Source organism: Callithrix jacchus, chromosome 10 (assembly GCF_049354715.1).
Source record: "Callithrix jacchus isolate 240 chromosome 10, calJac240_pri, whole genome shotgun sequence".
NCBI lineage: Eukaryota > Metazoa > Chordata > Mammalia > Primates > Cebidae > Callithrix > Callithrix jacchus.
Window position 1 is genome coordinate 95,758,633 of NC_133511.1, and position 16,739 is coordinate 95,775,371.

Genomic DNA, 16,739 nt, shown 5'->3' on the forward strand with positions numbered 1-16,739 from the left:
GATTATGTTGTTTTTCTTCAGTGGTTTTTCCGTGTGATGTCTTTTATATTTTTCTTGTTTTTTGGCACCCTACTGCCTACCCCCTATTGGTTGCCATTTTCCAACCAACCATTCTGTGGGTAGGCATCATTAAAAAACTAGTGAGGAGGAGATGGTGACTGCTCTTCGGGAAAATGAGAATGTGCAATGATTACTCTGTCATCAACTGTTTCCCAAAACTCACTATCACAAACTTGCCCAAAATACATCCACAGCCTTAATCGCAGTCTCTCCATTTCTGTAGAAATTACAACAGCCAAAGATGAAACCTAAGGCAAGATAGATGACAGCGTGATGGAAGGAAAGAGTACACTGAGTGCCTTATCGATCTACCTGCCAGCCTGTGAATGGTGGGTAATAAAAATTTATTGAAAATTAGGGAAAAAATCACTTATTCTAATTCTTCTGAAAGGCATTACTGATGTAGCATATGAATAAATCCTTCCTTCCCCAGGAAAAAACTACCATCCTCCCACCAGCCAACCCTCCAAACAGCGCAAAATTAAAAATCTTGCAATTTTATTTGCATATAAAGGCCGCTAGATATAGAATATCACAATAAATTTAAAGAAACAACTGCTTTCCTAAATTTCATTAACAAGGTAACATAAAATAGAATAAAGCTCAACAGCATTTACAATGGGAAAACAGAAATGACTATTAGCGACAATATTTTGTGCTAGCGAAGATTGCATCGACACACAGTGCAAAATGGGAGGGGGAGGGGAAGTAAGAAGACAATTCAGGGTATTTAAATAGAAAGGACAACTAAGCCTTATTTTAGTTAGCTTCCATTGCATCCATTTAAGTCTGTACACGCCTGTAACTGTACCTAGATTTAACTCAAGCTCTTTAAGATCTTGAGTTCTGAGAAAATATGTCAGTTCCTTCTGACTTCTGATGTGCTGCTATACAGCATCCCTTTGCAGTTGTACTGTCCTTGGCAATATTAAACTCCTAACATAGTCATAATACACAAAAAATACTTATATATATAAACCCTTATTGAAAAGGAGTCTGCATGTTCATTTTTTTTAACCGTATGAAATACCTGCTCTTGATAGATTCCATTTCTGTATTTTTAAAGCTAAAATAATTTAAAAGAAACAAACAATGAGACCTTGTATAACCACAATAGGAATCTCACTAGCTAAACCATCCTTTAAATGATGGCCATTTTCTTCTCAATGCAGCTTTCTTTATAGTGAGAGTGTGGAGTCTTTTCCATGCCTACTTCTGTTGAGAAGATTGCTATAAATCGGGACCACATCTGCAAAGAAGAAGCATTACCAAGAAAACAACAACAAAACATTAAAAATTAAAATATTTCAAACAATACTCTTAAACAGTTGTGCAAATCCGGGTTGGTTTTTAAAACACTGCCTACCTGTTTCTTATTTTTTTTCTTTCAGCTTAAAGCATTTTAAAATAAGACTTTTATCACTTTTTAAAAGAAAGCTTGGCTGTCCTTTGGCGAACACTAACAATTTACAGTGGCATGGCCTTTGAGAAAACAGAAGTCATTTTACAAATTCACAATGTTCCTCTGATTTCAAATGGATGCCCCATTTAAAATAAAATAAAATAAAGAAGAAGCACAACCTCTAGCATCATTTGTGTTCCAACAATTTACAAAAAGAACTCACAGGGTTTGGAAAGAAGTAAGAGAATGTAAGTTATAATTAGAAAAATGGCAGTTTATAGACCTTCCCTCACATTCCAATAGGGCATTTAGAGCTTCAGGAACCCTGTGGGTTTGGAAGGTCAAATATAATGGGAGGGTTGGTCGGTTGAAAGCTGACTGTACACGTCGAGGCATTGATGTACGTTGTGTAACCGTCGGTCATGATGCCATAACCTGTGGGGAGAGAGTGTCACATTTACTGCAATATATACAAATGAGAGTGACGGAATGTACGGCTGTCAGACAAGGAAAACAAACAATTTTTGTCAGTGGGCAGTGAGATGAAACTCAATAGAGCCTCCTCAGATATAATGGATATAATGACTTTCAGAAGCTACTGCCCAATTTTATTCTATTTTCTTTAAATGGGAGAATCCACTCCTTCAACTAAGAATTATTATTTTTTTTTCTTTATTTAAATGCCAAGCTTGTTGAAAAGGGGCTGTAATTTCTTTACTAGGAAGAAAAAAGAAAAAAACATTTTGTTTTCTCCTTTTAAAATAGGATTTTCATTTCAAAGCCTTGTGTTAACTATTGAGTTCTAGGGAATAAAATGAGTAATATAAGGATTACTCCTCAGGGGCAAACAGAACCAAATTCCAAGTGGGATATGGGGCAGGTGAGAGGGAAAGGATACTGCATTGGGAGTTAAGACACACAGATGCTCAGTTTACTCATTTAGGAAATAATCTCTTAATTGCCTTTATGAAAGTTACCCATATATGATTTTTGAATTGTGTGGCTTTATTACTAAGTTCCCTTTCATTCAAAAGTGTCAGCTAGTCACATGTTCAAGTGATGTTTAGAAACATCACCCCGGGACACTGTTTCCTCAGTTTACCTGGATACTAGATCAAGCAAAAACATATCCCATATGAAATATAAACCTATCGTGATTTATTGGAGAAAGCTGTTTCCCTAGGTCTCTGGTGTGTATGTTCCTTTGATAATTTTCAATACGTTAAAATGTTTAGCATGTTTGCAAGTTTGCACATTTCCCTGAATACCTTATATTTACCTTATAGCCTCTTCAACTAAGATCGTAATTCTATGCTGGTATCAGGCTCTTATGGCATATAAAAATATAGCTGTGAAAAAAAGAAAACTACCAAGATTTATGGAAGTAACTAAAAAGGCTTTCTTTCCACATTTACTAAAATTTCTCCAAGTAAGCCTGTGGAGAGCTTAATGAGGGTCAATGGAAAAATCTCTTAAGAAAAGAAAGAGGCATTTAAAATTTGCGCTGTTTAGTTCTGGGGTCATAAAGTCTTGTTATCTCTCTCCATCAAGAGGTTGGTATTTGCCCTCTTCCTGCCCTCTTCAGCTGTCTTAAGTGAATAAAAGTGAGACAAGTTTATTTGAATACGATCTCCTCTCTTTTAGGCAAGTTTATTATTTTGGGGCTTCAGTGGAATTCCCCAATTGTTTGGATAGTTTAAAGGTAATTAATTATTTTTTTAAAAAAAGATAAAATGCAAACTCATAGGCATGCTGCAGGAATTCAGACCCATTTTCAGAATAACGGTCCCCCAGAAATGTTGCTTAGTTTAGAAATGAGGTCCCACCTCTCTGGTCTCCCCTTCAGGTGTTCCCTTCATCATACCTTAGGGCAGTGCCCTCCTCTTCAGGGAGCACAGCTCAAATCCAGGGCAGGCTGACATCCACTCTCTGGGAGCTGCACCCTGCTTTCTATCCACTCAGCTGGTACCTGCACTTGGAGCAAGCTGAATTTTCTCTGGCCTCAGTAGGATGATTTTCAATATGCTCTTTATTACCTGCCTAACCAGGAAGCCACTGGATTTGCGGGCTTTGAAAAAGCAAACTTTCTTTTTTGCTTCCTCAGGCACAGAGACTTAAACACCTCAACTTGACTGCAGATTCATAAATAACTCCAGAGAGCCGCTATAAGCAGGAGCTGGAGAGAATATAGTAGCTGCCGACGTAAACATGGCCACTGCACACAGCGAGTGTAACTGGGAGAGTCTGGTAGGGACAGAGATCCTCAGGCTTGCTGAAAGAGGGCTTTGTATCTGTCCCAAGTACCCCTGATTTGAAAAAGGCAGCTCAGAGAAAACCCAGATCCCTGAAGTTTCCTGTGAGGCTTTCGGTTCTATGAACCTGGCTCAGCTTACCTTGAAAGGCAGAAAAATGGCAACTGGACCAGTTCCCATTTAAGAGAGATTTAATTATTCTGCTTAACCTCAGCCTGAGCTAATAGCTCTGATGATTTCTGAGAAGTCTGCTATAGTTTTCTGAGGTTAGTAAGGAAATGTCTTCCTGCAAATGTGTGGGTTCCCGCCACTTCTGTTACATTATCTTTCATTGGATGTCCCAGCTATTTTTCAGAGACTACCTTGTCTTCCTGAGTCTTTGTGTTAATTCCATATGAAACACAATATTTACAGGTAGGAGGGGACTATAGAGGCTTAAAATAGCTTCTAATATCCAGGCCATTTCTTCTAACTCTCTTAAGGAGAAAATGACTCCTTGTGTACCTCAGGGTTGCTCTAAAGCAGTGGTTATCAAACATTCCTCGTTAAAGCCCTGAGATTCCAGAAGCTGCCAGGGGGAGTGCTGGGTTTGCAGTAAAGTAGACCAGATGTGGTTCCTACTTTCCATTCTCCTTACAAGAGAAAAGGTCCATATAAAATATTTATCAGCTTTATATGCAGATGTTTCTCATAAGACTTCATCTTATAAAAGGCTCCCGCTGCTAAAAAGTTTGAAAACAATGACTCCAGTTAATCCTAGTTTGTAGACTGAGATTGTGGATAGTGACATGGCATGTTTTGAATTCTTTCTGCTGTTCTTACCTTCATGGATTCCACCAAACACGTGGAGCTTGGGCCGGACTCGCCTCTGAACCGTGTTTAACAGCTCCACACAGCCCACTCTCTGAAGCTCCTTTGGAACCCAGTCTCGGAAACCTAAGGGCAAAATGCAATCAATACTCTTAATTTTCTTTCTTCAGGTACGGTTTCATTTAGACTTTCAGGAAGCCATAACTCACAGAAGGTTTATTACATTATCTGTAATCCTAGCCTCTCCATTAAAGCTCACAATGGCTTTTAAGAAACTTTTCACTCGTCACTTCGTCTTCTTTAGGTTCTTGAAATTTTTTTTTTTGCTTTCCATTTTTTTTCTTCCTGTTAATTAACTTTTTTTTTTTTCTGTAAGAGATTTGATTTATTCAGCGATGGTTTTCAAATCTTCTTCATGAGCTCAATGACATTTATTCCTGGCAGTCCCATAATACCTCTTTCTCCCTCTATTCAGTTACTTTCTCTTTTTTATTACATCTTTCTTATAGCAGTTTACTTCTAAAATGGTTCAAAGAAGAAGGACCAGGAGGGGCTGTCTGTAAACTGGTCACGAGATACCTGGCTCTCTTTAAATACACTAACTCTTACCCCTTGTGTTTCCTGATGACCAAAGCTTTGGAAAGCCAGGTTGTTCCTGTGGTCCTGTCCTCTCCAGCTACAGGCAACAATATGACCTCATGGTGGCATCCAGCAAGCTGGGGCTAATTGACTACTTTTAAAGTAAAAGCCACTTAGTTCTACACTTAATGCAGAAAATCCATAAAAACTGACATCAATTATAGCAAAAGTCAGCTATCTGGATGATTATGGACTGGAATTGGAATCCATACGCCTCAGCAGGATAGGGCATAAAAAGGCAGGTAGGATGAAAGGCTAAATCATAATCTCTGGAAATCCATTCCGCAGAACCATTAGGTTATTTCTATTATTTAGAAATAACAGGGCAGTAAGGAACAGCTTTCTGCTTTGTTGGGCCAAACTGCAAACATGAATGTTTAGTGCCTCTGTAAAGACACATTCGCTGGGGGGTGAGGAGTGATCAGAGAGTCTGAGAACAGATGAAAATTGGGGCCCTAGCAAAAATCTATCCAGCGTTTTCAAAACTTTTTCAATGGGGGGAAAACCTTAATCTACATTGATTGGCATATTACCTCATGCATGTGTTTTTCCTGAAGGAGGAAGATACTTCATTTCATATGAAAACATCAGAGAAAGCATCTTGCTCATACAGTAACAGTGAAGTCCCATGGCACTGTGACTCCCCTCACCAGCAGCAAAAAATTCAAGGCCAGTCTCTCCACTCCCCTCTCCAAAGTTGTGTTTTCACAAGAATCCCAATAGCTGTATTAACTAAGGTTCAATATTACCTTATTAAAATCTTGCCTTACCTTTTATTTGGGAACTCCTTGATGTAGCTCTCACTCTGCTCGACCCACAGCCACTCTCTCATTTACTCCATCTTTACCATAAAGAGAGGGATGCTAGCTTCCCTACCAAGAGTTCCTGAGCTGACTGAAATCCTTGGGAGTGTAGAATTCAGACTTACTCTTATTGCCATTTGCTTTAATATCAAAATTAATGACTTGATAAAGTTTGTTCTGATCAAAGTTATATTCCAAATAATACCCCAGTCATGTAAACGTTTCTCTGCTGAGGATGTCCAAGTCCCTTGAAATAAACAGCCAAAGGGAAATCATGCCTGCACCCAATTAGGCTGTTCAGGCAAAAGGATGAAGGTAGCTGTAATGATAACTCTGTAGGGTGTTCTCACTGGGTAACTCATGCTGATCGGAATATTTAGCTAGCAATTTAATGATGTTGCCACTCTGATGGTTGTAAAATAGGGAACTTAATTAATTAGGACTTGTTAAAGGTTGTTGACAAGTGTAATATTTTAAAACATGGGTTGGGGCAATCTGGGGATGAGAAAAAAGCATGGGAATAGTGATTCTGAAGTGTTAAAAAAGTCAGGAGCTGTAGATCCTGTGGAAATCTACAATTCCCATGTCTGCAACAGAGCTGGCTCTTCTCTTGCTTCCCTCATCACTAAAATGTGCCACTGTGGCCTCCACCATGGTGCTCCCTTCCACTGTTTCTTTGTGAAACGTGGACCGCTTCCCTTGCAAGAGAGGGAAAGCAGCACCAAGTGTCTTGGAAGAGAAAATATCTACAAAGATTAAATTTGCATTAGGAAATAAATGTTAGTCTTTTAAAATTATTTTTAGGGATAACAGAGGAGGGAAGCAATTTGGATATAAACCCCAAACAAGAAAATTTGGGGAAATTATTTATATTTGTATAAAATGTGTTCTCCCTCTCTCCAAACCAAGATGATTAAGAAACTCTTTTAGCACTGCACACTGAAAAATTTGTTAAAAGGGTAGCTTTCATGTTATGTGTGTGTGTGTGTTAGCCACAATTTTAAAAAGAAAGGAAAAAGAAAACACTCTTCTATTAAAAGTGGAACATCTGAATTTCCTGAGCACACCTCAGTTGTTTACAAAGGGTCCTTGCATAATGAGTACTGAGTAGATGTGGGATCAGGGTGGTAGTCCTGGTTGAAGAATGTTTTGTAGCTAAACCGCAGATAACAAGCTCATGAAAAATTAGAAAGTAGTAAGTCAAATGATCATTCCCTGACCCATAATGTGGATCACTAGCAGGTAGGCTTTGAAGCACACAGACAATATAAATCTGGATGCAAGCTCCATGTTCCTGTGGGATAAGTATCCTTCAGTAACTTTCAGTGTAAGTTCTTACTGAAATACCTCAGCTTAAAAAAAGGGATTCTTTTCTAAAATTATCAGCTCAAATGTTAAACTTTAAAGGTCTCCCAGGTTCCAGCATTATATGGAAAAGGAAAATGAGCTCCTTTGAACAAAAATTTCCATCATTTCATTGCCATTCAAAAGCCCTGTGATTGGAAGGTCCGTATCTTCCTTCCTTTCTCCACCCCACCCCCTTACTCCAAAGTGGATACAGTTCTAAAATAAATTACCAAGCTCAAAAGACTGTGGTGCACCATGCTCATTTGATTTTTCCCTGACTTGACTAAATCAAAAAATTTAATTTCAAGAACACCTGTAAGCCCAGCAGAACTGCTGAGTTTAATTATCATACTGAGTTTCTTTAAAGATATTGACTTTTCTTTTTGTATTCACTTTTTTTTTTGGAGGAAAATGATTATGTCCCTGAAGCATTATTCATTATGCCTGGGGAAAAAAAGCATCTGGATGACAAAGGACAACCTTTGCTTCACTTACCTAGAGGAGGTCCATGTGTCATGAGTATGTCAATGCCCTCAGGGATGAGGTTCCACTTGTCCAGCAGAGACTGACCTCTGGGTAGGTTAAAGCCCCATCCATTAAACCACGGGGTCCTTTGGGGGAGATAATGCACATGGTATCAGGCCAGCAGAGCCACGGCTCTGCTCTGCAATATTTCTCTCTCGCACATTCCCCCACGGTTTGCATTGCTCTCTTTTCTCTTTTTGATGGTTGGCCCTGGCAGCAGGATGCTTTTTTGTTGACTGCTTCAAAACCAATCCATTTGAAAGCAAGCGTGGAGCCTACGAATTGTTCCACTAGAAAGGGGCACAGGAGCCTTTACAGTGGAGACTTTCCCAGCAGGCCTCTATCAAAATCTTGACAATGCTTTGTCTTCCCCCAAATCTCAGTGCTTCCTAAGATACCCAGCCCCGATCCAAAGCATTTCCACCCTTCCTGTAGTGCCTCAGAGCTAAGAAATTCTGCAGTACTCCTTCTCCCTCCCAATCACTGTGGAACTACTTCTCCAGAAAGATTCTCACTAAAGTCCTTGGAGAAATTGATAAGGGCTCTGATACAGAGACCTCTGTCCATTGAGATGGTCTGAATACCCTGGAGTGACATTTCTGAAAAAACATGGGGGCTCTGAAAAGTGACAAAGAGCACAGTGAACAAAAAGTAAACGTAGAACTTTTCTCCTGCCACTAAAGGGAAGATTTGGGGACAGCTTTGGTCACTCTGGAATCCACTCTCCTGACAATGAACATGAGCCTTTTGCCATCACAGGAACTTCTGCTCTAGGAATGAGTTTTTGAGACTGATGTTCCATGTAAAAGGGAACGGAGTCTTTGTCCATCCATTGAGCATTTCTAATTGGTGTTAAAAATGTCTCTACCATTTAAAATACAGGTAATGAAAGACTGATCAATTTCTCTCTGCAAATACTATAGTCTAAATCACATTAGAATTAAGCAGTTCCCAGTGTTATCGTATTTCCAAACATCTAGATCTTATCAGTATTCTTTAAAACTGTTCTCTTTTGTTCTGTGAGTAAACTCCAAATTTGCCAAGGCATACTTGTAAAAGACAAGTTGATCAATTTTCTGGCCAAGTCTAACTTTCCTTTTCAGCTTAACCTGCCCCTTCCATGACAAACGAAAGAGGTAAGCCTGTGTATAAAGTGACCCTAACCTTGTCAGTCACAACTAATCAAATGGATTAAAGCCAGTCACTGGCCAGACTAAGGAGATTCTTTCAAGAATTTGAACTTAGAAACACTGACACAGCATTCATTTGGTGGTGGGCATGTATCGTCACGCCCAGAGGGAGAAGAATGGTCATTAAAAGCCACATGAAAATCTGTGTTACAGGTGCAAACCTCAGTTCACACTGAGATGGTGGAGAAAGTACCAGAGAGAAGAGACTGTGTGGCCTTAGCAAGAAAAGAAGAAACTAGGAAAGTATCAGACTTGCTTCCTCACCACTTTCCAAGTCCTTAAGCCATGCCCAAGGTGCTTACTTGTAATAAAAATATGAATATGAGAATAATACTTATTTCAGCTATTATTTAATGCTTTTTCTGTGTCAAGGTATCATTCTAAGCACTTTATTTGTATTGACTCATTTAAGCCTCACAACAGACCCATGAGGTAGGCACTATTATCATCTCTACTTTACAATGAGGAAACTGAGGCACAGAGAGGTTAGGTAAACACTATTAATAACTTGGATACAAACCCAGGCAGTCTGCTTCCAAAATCAATGTTTACCACCATGCAATTCCTCTTCTTACATGCTATCTGAATTAATTTACTCCTTGCTCTGGGTGAGAGTCTTCTGTACTCTTTCAAGTTTGGACATCTTGTTGCTTGAAGCCTAATGACCTCTGAACTGGAATAATATATCAATTTCATGGTTCTGAAATCCAGTAATAACATGGTGCAGTGAGCACCTATTGCTTTTTCCTGTTCAGATCTTTCCCCCTTGTTTTGGTGACAACTTGTGAGTTTCCTTTGGAGAACCCCTCCCTTTCCCACTCAATACATGGGCTTCTGGTAAGACTGACTCCATCCCTGCTCTAGAATGAGGCTTAGTGATATATATATATATAATACAAGTTAGGTCAATGAGAGTCACCCTCAGGCTTTGGCTGGTGCTATCTAAGAAGAGCTCATGGTTTTCTCTCTGGAATCCTGAGTTTTAAGACCTATGTGAGCCCAGAATTGCCTGAGAGCTATTTTATCTGTCCTACAGATAGCCCTGGCTTGAGAAACCATCACAAAGAAATCCATGACAAAAAAGAGAGTGCTCTAATGATATTGTTGGGCATGTGAATCCAGCCGAACTTCAAAAGCCAATTGAGCTTTTCCTTCTAAAACCCAATAAAATCTTGTTCTTTCTATTAACTTTAGTTAGGTCCTGTTTCTTGAAACTTAAACATCCTAATACATAGTTATTGTATGTGCCTGAGGTTGGCAATAATGCCTCCTCCACTCCTAGATGTCCACATCCTAATATCTGGAACCTGTGAATGCTACTGTACATGGCAAAGGGAAATTAAGGTCACTGATGGAATTCAGCTGACCTGAAAATAGGAATATTATCCAGGATTACCTAGGTCAGCCCAATGTAACCCCAAGAATCCCTAAAAGTGGAGGAAGGAGGTGGAAAAGAAAATCAAAGTGATGCAATGTAAGGAGGACTCAACCTGCTATTAATGACTTTGAAGACAAAAGAAGACCAGGAGGCAAGGTAAGTGAGCAACCAGTAGAAGCTGGAAAAGTTAAGAAAAACCCAGATCTTCCTATAGAACCTCCAAAAAAAAAAAAAAAAAATTACAATACAGTACTGCTGACACCTGGATTTTAGTCCAGAGACCCACATCAGACTTTTGATCAACATATTTGGAAGATAAACAGGTGTTGTTAGAAGCCACTAAAGTTGCTGTGACTTGTTAGAGAAGAAATAGAAAATTGATACAGTACCTAAAATGTCTGAGCTGGCTATAAAATGCAGGGACCGGGAGTGGCCCTGGGCCTCAGCTGACATTTGGCACATGCTCAGTCAACACAGCCCATCCCAGCCACACTGCCTTGCTCAGCTAGATACAATGCTTGTAAAGAGGAGAAGGCAGTGTTCTGTCTCTTCAATTTGCTTGGGAGGAACCTGACAGTGGAATTCTGGGGATAATGCCAGGTATTCCCTTTTAAGAGTTGGATGAATCGGTCTTTCTCTTTCTTGTCCTCTAAGATTCCCCACCTTCAGGTTCTTAAACATTTTTATTGGAGTCTCAGATAGAGCTTTTCTAGTTTGGGATGCCCACCCTTCCCCTTCATTTTACAGTGACTCTCTTCTAAGGTTTGTCTTAAAAGTAAAAACAAAACAAAAAGGCAACTTCGAAACCCAATGAAAACTCAGTGAGCATTTTGGACAAAGAGAGACAGAGAAAAATAAGCAAAAGCATCTATTTTGCTAGATTTTTGAAAGCAAGCTTCTGGGCCTATGGTTCTCATCTGGATGTCTGATAAAGAAGGGTTTTAACAAGTCCCAAGCACACTCCAGTAGTTGGTACAACAAGGGGATCTGATTTCGCTGTGAGTGTCTTTCAGAGGACAGTCAACCTCTGAACCCACAGGACACCCAGGGGCTTCCAGAGGCAAAGGAGCAGCACTTAATTTTTTTAGTCTTTCCAGTTTTCCCTTACAGAATTTTCTCATAAAATCACACAGCCATATTCCCCCAGGAAATCCTCAGTTTTATAAGTGCTCTGTAAAAGATAAGACAAACCCATGTTCCATATTTATAGAGACCCCAAATTTCATTTGGTTAATGTTAAGCTTGTGACAAAATCCAGAAGTTTCCAAGTTAAGGGTGAAGTTTAAAAATGTCTGGCTTTTATTTTAACTCCGTATGTGTATATGAAGGAGAACAGTTATATTCCAGGGAAAAAAAAACAAAACATGTATCATGTCCTTGATGTGCGTTTATATAGAGCTTTTACATAAATTATTGGATTTAGTTCTTTGCAGCAATTTTTAAGCTAGGTATTATTAGCTCTATTTTTAGTTAAAAACCCGAACATCAGTGACATCAAGTAACTTGTCTATGTTCCCAGAACCAGTAAGTAGTAGAACCAAGATCTAAACTCAGGTCTGTAGGCTCCAAAGCCTGGGCTCTTCCCTTGCACAATGCCGACCAAAACCGTCCAGCCCAATTTCAGTTTTTGCTCTCACATATGTAAAGTAAAAATAAGGCTGCTCCACATAGTCTCTTAGTTTGTGTACTAAGGAGACTCCAAGAGGTGCCGTGGAATTGTGCAAGTGAGGTGGCCCTTAGTAAAAACATAATATGATATGGCCGTTCTGCGGGCTTTCCAGTCCTCTAAATCCTCTAGTTAAGACAGTGCCACAAGTCAGTGGCAGGCATGGGAAAAGCAGCCCACTGATGGGTTCCAGAATTATTCCAGCATGGCATGACGAATGGGGCACACAGAAGTGAGGAGATGTGTGTGCTAATTCTCATGCTGAAATTAATTCATTGACTCACTTGAATCTTAGGTTAGCAAAAGCTCCTCGCTGGTTCAGTTTCCTCATCTGAGAAATGAATGAATAGGTGGACTCAGTTCCTGGATTTCAAGATTGCTTCTAGGTTGTGGAAATCTTATGCAGAAGTGCAATGCACAAAGTGGCAAATGCAAAGGTGGGAAGAAGGGACTTGGAGCCTGCTCACTCACTCAGCTACCTCCTCCTTTTCAACCTGCACGCCTGAGCACAGCTGGCCAAACCTGGCACTTGATGATATTTCCATGAGCTAAAAATCTTGATATTTTATAATTCTGTGCAGATTACCCATGTTCTGAGTAATTGCACTAAATTGCTCTCAGTGAGTTACCTAAGCTGCTTACGAAGGACCAAGTCCAGTGTGAGAGAAATATATAGAGAGCAGAGACTGTGTCAGTACCAATGAATAATGCTTTATCCAGTTGAGTTTGAACCTGAAACATGAAACCCCAGCAGTGAGCCCATCAGGGGTTCACTGGAAAATATGTGTACAGCCAACCTCCAGAGCCCCACAATGGGTTTTGTTGTGTAGCAATGGGGAGCGAGGGGGGAAAGAAGGAGGGGGAATCCAAGGGAACAATGTCTATTGCCTCAGCCAAAGGACTTAATAATTAGCTGTGACTAACAAATACCACATAGGAACCAACTTTTAAGAAAATGTTCCACAAAGCACCCTATGGCCAGTGGGCCAATTTGAGCCTGCAACTTATCCCCTCCTAGGGAGGGATTAGAAAACTAGAAGGAAGGGGAGCAACTCCATCTGCCTGTGAAGTCACTGGACCAAAGACTCAAATGGATGGAAGCTGAGGATGCTTTCGAGGCACCCTCCCCCTTCCTCTTGAAATTGCAAGCACTTGGCCTCCCTGGGCTGCAATTCCAGGGGCAGGGGCTAAGGGAGTTAACACCAGCAGAACTTACTCCAAACAATGTCAATACAAAACAGGTTTTCTATATGGAAGCAAGTTGAGATGAAATCACTGCAAAGGTCATCTGTATTTGCAGTACAGAGTATGGTGGTGCAGGCAGAAGGGAACTGCCAAGCCATAAATCCAGGGAGGCTTGGACAGGTGAATAGCTATTTACTCCCCACAAACTTCAGTGGGGGCTGGGTGCATCCTAGGAAAGCAGGATTTGGAAACAGGAAGTTGGTGCCTGTTATCATCAGGAGGGCTACTCAGGATCACAGCCCTGGTGTTACAGATCAACGTCCACAAATTTTCAATGGACAGACAGGTCCTGAGCTCGCTGCATCACAAAGACTTGGGTTCTTATTACTATGGTCTCCTGGGCACCTTCTGCAGGGATTATGGCTTGGAAGCCTTGGGGCAGCTCTGCTGGGATTTGGCACAGAAGCTGTGAAGGGGAAAGTATAAAGATCACACAGCACTCAGACTTCAGGGGCTGGCTGGCTGGCTGTGCCACTTAGCGTAATGAGGACCTGCAGGCTTTTTAAAAGTTAGCCACTCTTATTTTGAAGGCAGTGGTTAAGAGAATGGATTATGAAGTCAAGCAGACCCACATGCAGGTTCCAGACTGGCCAATTTTTGGCTCCTCTGGACTTCAGTTTTTACAAATAAAAACAAACTTTGCCCATGTGAATAAAGTGAGTGAACTTATATAAAATTTTTGGCACAGAAAGTTAATGTGCAGCTTTCAATATATATACGATATATATTAACACATACATGTATGTGTTAATATAAATATATGTGTATATATACATATATATATACATGTATGTGTTAATATATATTGCTCACATTTTTTTCTTCCTAGAATTTCCCAAACAATGCTCATTTGTGCCCCAAAGGACACAATTGCTCACATTTTTTTTCCTTCCTAGAATTTCCCAAACAATGGCTCATCAAATCATAGATCCTCCTGCTCAAGACTTTTGAAAAGTTCCCAATGAATAGGCAAGTATTACTATAGCTAGACAGAACCTGATTTCCTCTGGCTGATTACTTATTAAAAGGCACTTCCTCAGTTCACTTTTGAGTGGAAGTTTTTCAGAGAGGCATTCGCTCACTCGCTCACTTGCTCACTCTCTCACTGGCTCAGTCTTGCATAGACAATCCTGTGGAATGCAAGAGCACAGGGCAAAACGGTTAGTCAAGGCTGCTTAGCCAGCCAGTACAGGTGGTTAGATTTTGACAAGATCTTAAATTGGGGAAGTTCAGACAAGGGGTTACTTTGGGTCCTTGGAATATTTATAATAGGGGGCACAGAGAGGTTCACTGGAGGAATTGACAAGCTACTAATTAATGCCATCACTGCTTCCTGGCACCTCCATTAAGCAAAACTCAGAAACCAGGAGCCAATTTTCACATACACTTTCTTTTCTAAATGGTAGCCCTTCTGAATTGCAACCTTCTTCATGCCTGGCACTCCCAGCCGCCATCGGCCCCACTCCAACTGCATGTCACACCAGGCCCAAGAGAAGCTAATTTAACCACCGCTGGTTAAAATCATACTGCACTTCACAGCGCCTTTCACATGCCATGAAGCTGTCATGATAATTCTTGATCTCTAGCTCACCTGACAGCTCAGCCCTCCCTTGACTGCAAAGCTTCCCCGTCAGTTAGAAATAGCAGTTTCCCTGGCACCAGATGTGTCATCCTGAATATCCAGATGAAAGGCAGACACCTGGCCCCTGCTCCCTCCCCTCCCTGCCTCATTTTCCCCTCTTAGCTCTGGATTTTGTTTAAGAAGGCAGTGTACCACCCCACTTCCAACTCCCAAGTCCCTCCTCTGGGCAGCCTGGAAGTTCTTCTTCTGCACAATTAAAAAGATGTCTTGGATTAGCCCACAGAGCCACTTCACACCTTGTGCAGCAAAGAGACACACACACCAATTGACAACACTAGGAGAGGAAAGGAAAACTTAACATCGGGGCAAGATTTCCACCCCTGTGCAGCTGCTTGTGAAGCCTAGCTATCCCAAACCACCAGCCCAGCTGCCTCCAAAGGGCAGTGCTGGCTTCTCTCTCACCAGCTGTCTGGTCCCATCTCTTCACTACGACTTTGTAGCTTGGTCTTTCCTTATGAGGTCCTTGGGATGAAAAGAGATACTGTTTTGATAAACGGCAGGCCTGGGTGAATAATTCAGTCTGTGTGTTGTGGGCAGGAAAGGAACAAATTGTGCCTGAGGTGGTCACCTGAGCCCCATGAGCTACTCACGGAGGCTTTTTAAACCCAGGCAGCCCACGAGGACATCTTTACAAACACACCCGCTGTGTCCCCTTTTTGTAACTAATAAAGAACAAGTGTCAGAGTTAAGCCTCTGTTACCGATTTTCTTTTCCCCTGCTGGAAAGGAGGTGGTGTAAGCAAAGCTTGCTGTAAAAACCAAGAAACAAAAGACATCATGACCAGTTTTTGAACTTAGTGTGCTCTGCATTATTAACAATAATCTTACAGTGTCTGCCCAGCCCTCTCAAGCATACCTGCCTTTAATCTTGTAAACAAGTTCATAGCAGGAAGAGGAATATTTTCAATCTGTTTCCCTCTACACAGCTGTAAGGGACGCAATGCCCATCCATCATGCAAAGAGAGCCTGACAGGGCAGAGGAAAGATCATGGCAGGACTTCGGTCTTGGTGGACAGGTGAGGCAGATTTTGGACATGACTTGATGCTTACATAAGTGGCTCTTTGTTTTGCCGCTGCAGAAATCAGAGGACAAGGTACCAAGGTGCCCTCAGGTAAAACAAAGGCTTGTACTGCTCAGCCCCGGGACCCTGACAAGAGGAAAGGTGGTGAACTTAGCAGCCTGCAGTGGGACCAGCACTGATGTCCAATCCCTGGCAGGGAGAATTCCTCAAACAGGACTATACAGCTCTCATTATCCAGGGTTGAAAGAAAGAGGGAGGCTTAACAGATGGAGAGAAGTAGATGTAAAGAAAAGAGGTATTTGTCTTCTCTCTCCTTTTTCTGTGGCAGTCTTTTTATTGTGATAAAATATACATTACACAAAATTTATCATTGTAACTACTTTAGGTGTATAATTCAGCAGAATTATATTCAGTTGGTGCAAAAGTAATTGCGGTTTTTGCCATTACTTTCAATTACTTTCACCACAACTATCCATCCCCAAATTCTTTTCATCATCCTAAATAGAAGATCTGTACCCATTAAACACTAACTCCTCCATTCCTTCTCCCCCAGCCCCTGGTAACCACTATTATACTTTGTCTTTAATGATTCTAGATACTTCGTCGAAGTGGAATCAGACAGTAATAGTCCTTTTGTGACTGGCTTAGTTCATCATGCATAATGTTGTTAAGCTTCTTCCACATTGTAGCATGTGTCAGAAATTCATTCCTTTTTATGGCCGAATGATCTGCCATTGTATGGGTATGCAGAGTTCATTT

At 40.8% G+C, this 16,739-nt stretch overlaps 1 protein-coding gene across 6 annotated transcripts in view; it reads right to left on the minus strand.

Annotated features, from left to right (window-relative positions):
• Positions 1-541: 541 nt before the first annotated feature.
• MPPED2 (metallophosphoesterase domain containing 2) overlaps positions 542-16,739 on the minus strand; it is a 174,883-nt gene continuing 158,685 nt past the window's right edge. For all 6 annotated transcript variants that reach the window (XM_035262295.2, XM_002755136.7, XM_078339281.1 and 3 more), the window contains 3 exons: positions 7,809-7,924; positions 4,537-4,650; positions 542-1,897 (listed from right to left, as the gene is read on the minus strand). In XM_035262295.2, coding sequence (XP_035118186.1) covers positions 1,779-1,897; positions 4,537-4,650; positions 7,809-7,924 — 349 coding nt within the window. In that variant the 3' untranslated portion in view covers positions 542-1,778. The remainder of the gene's footprint in view (positions 1,898-4,536; positions 4,651-7,808; positions 7,925-16,739) is intronic.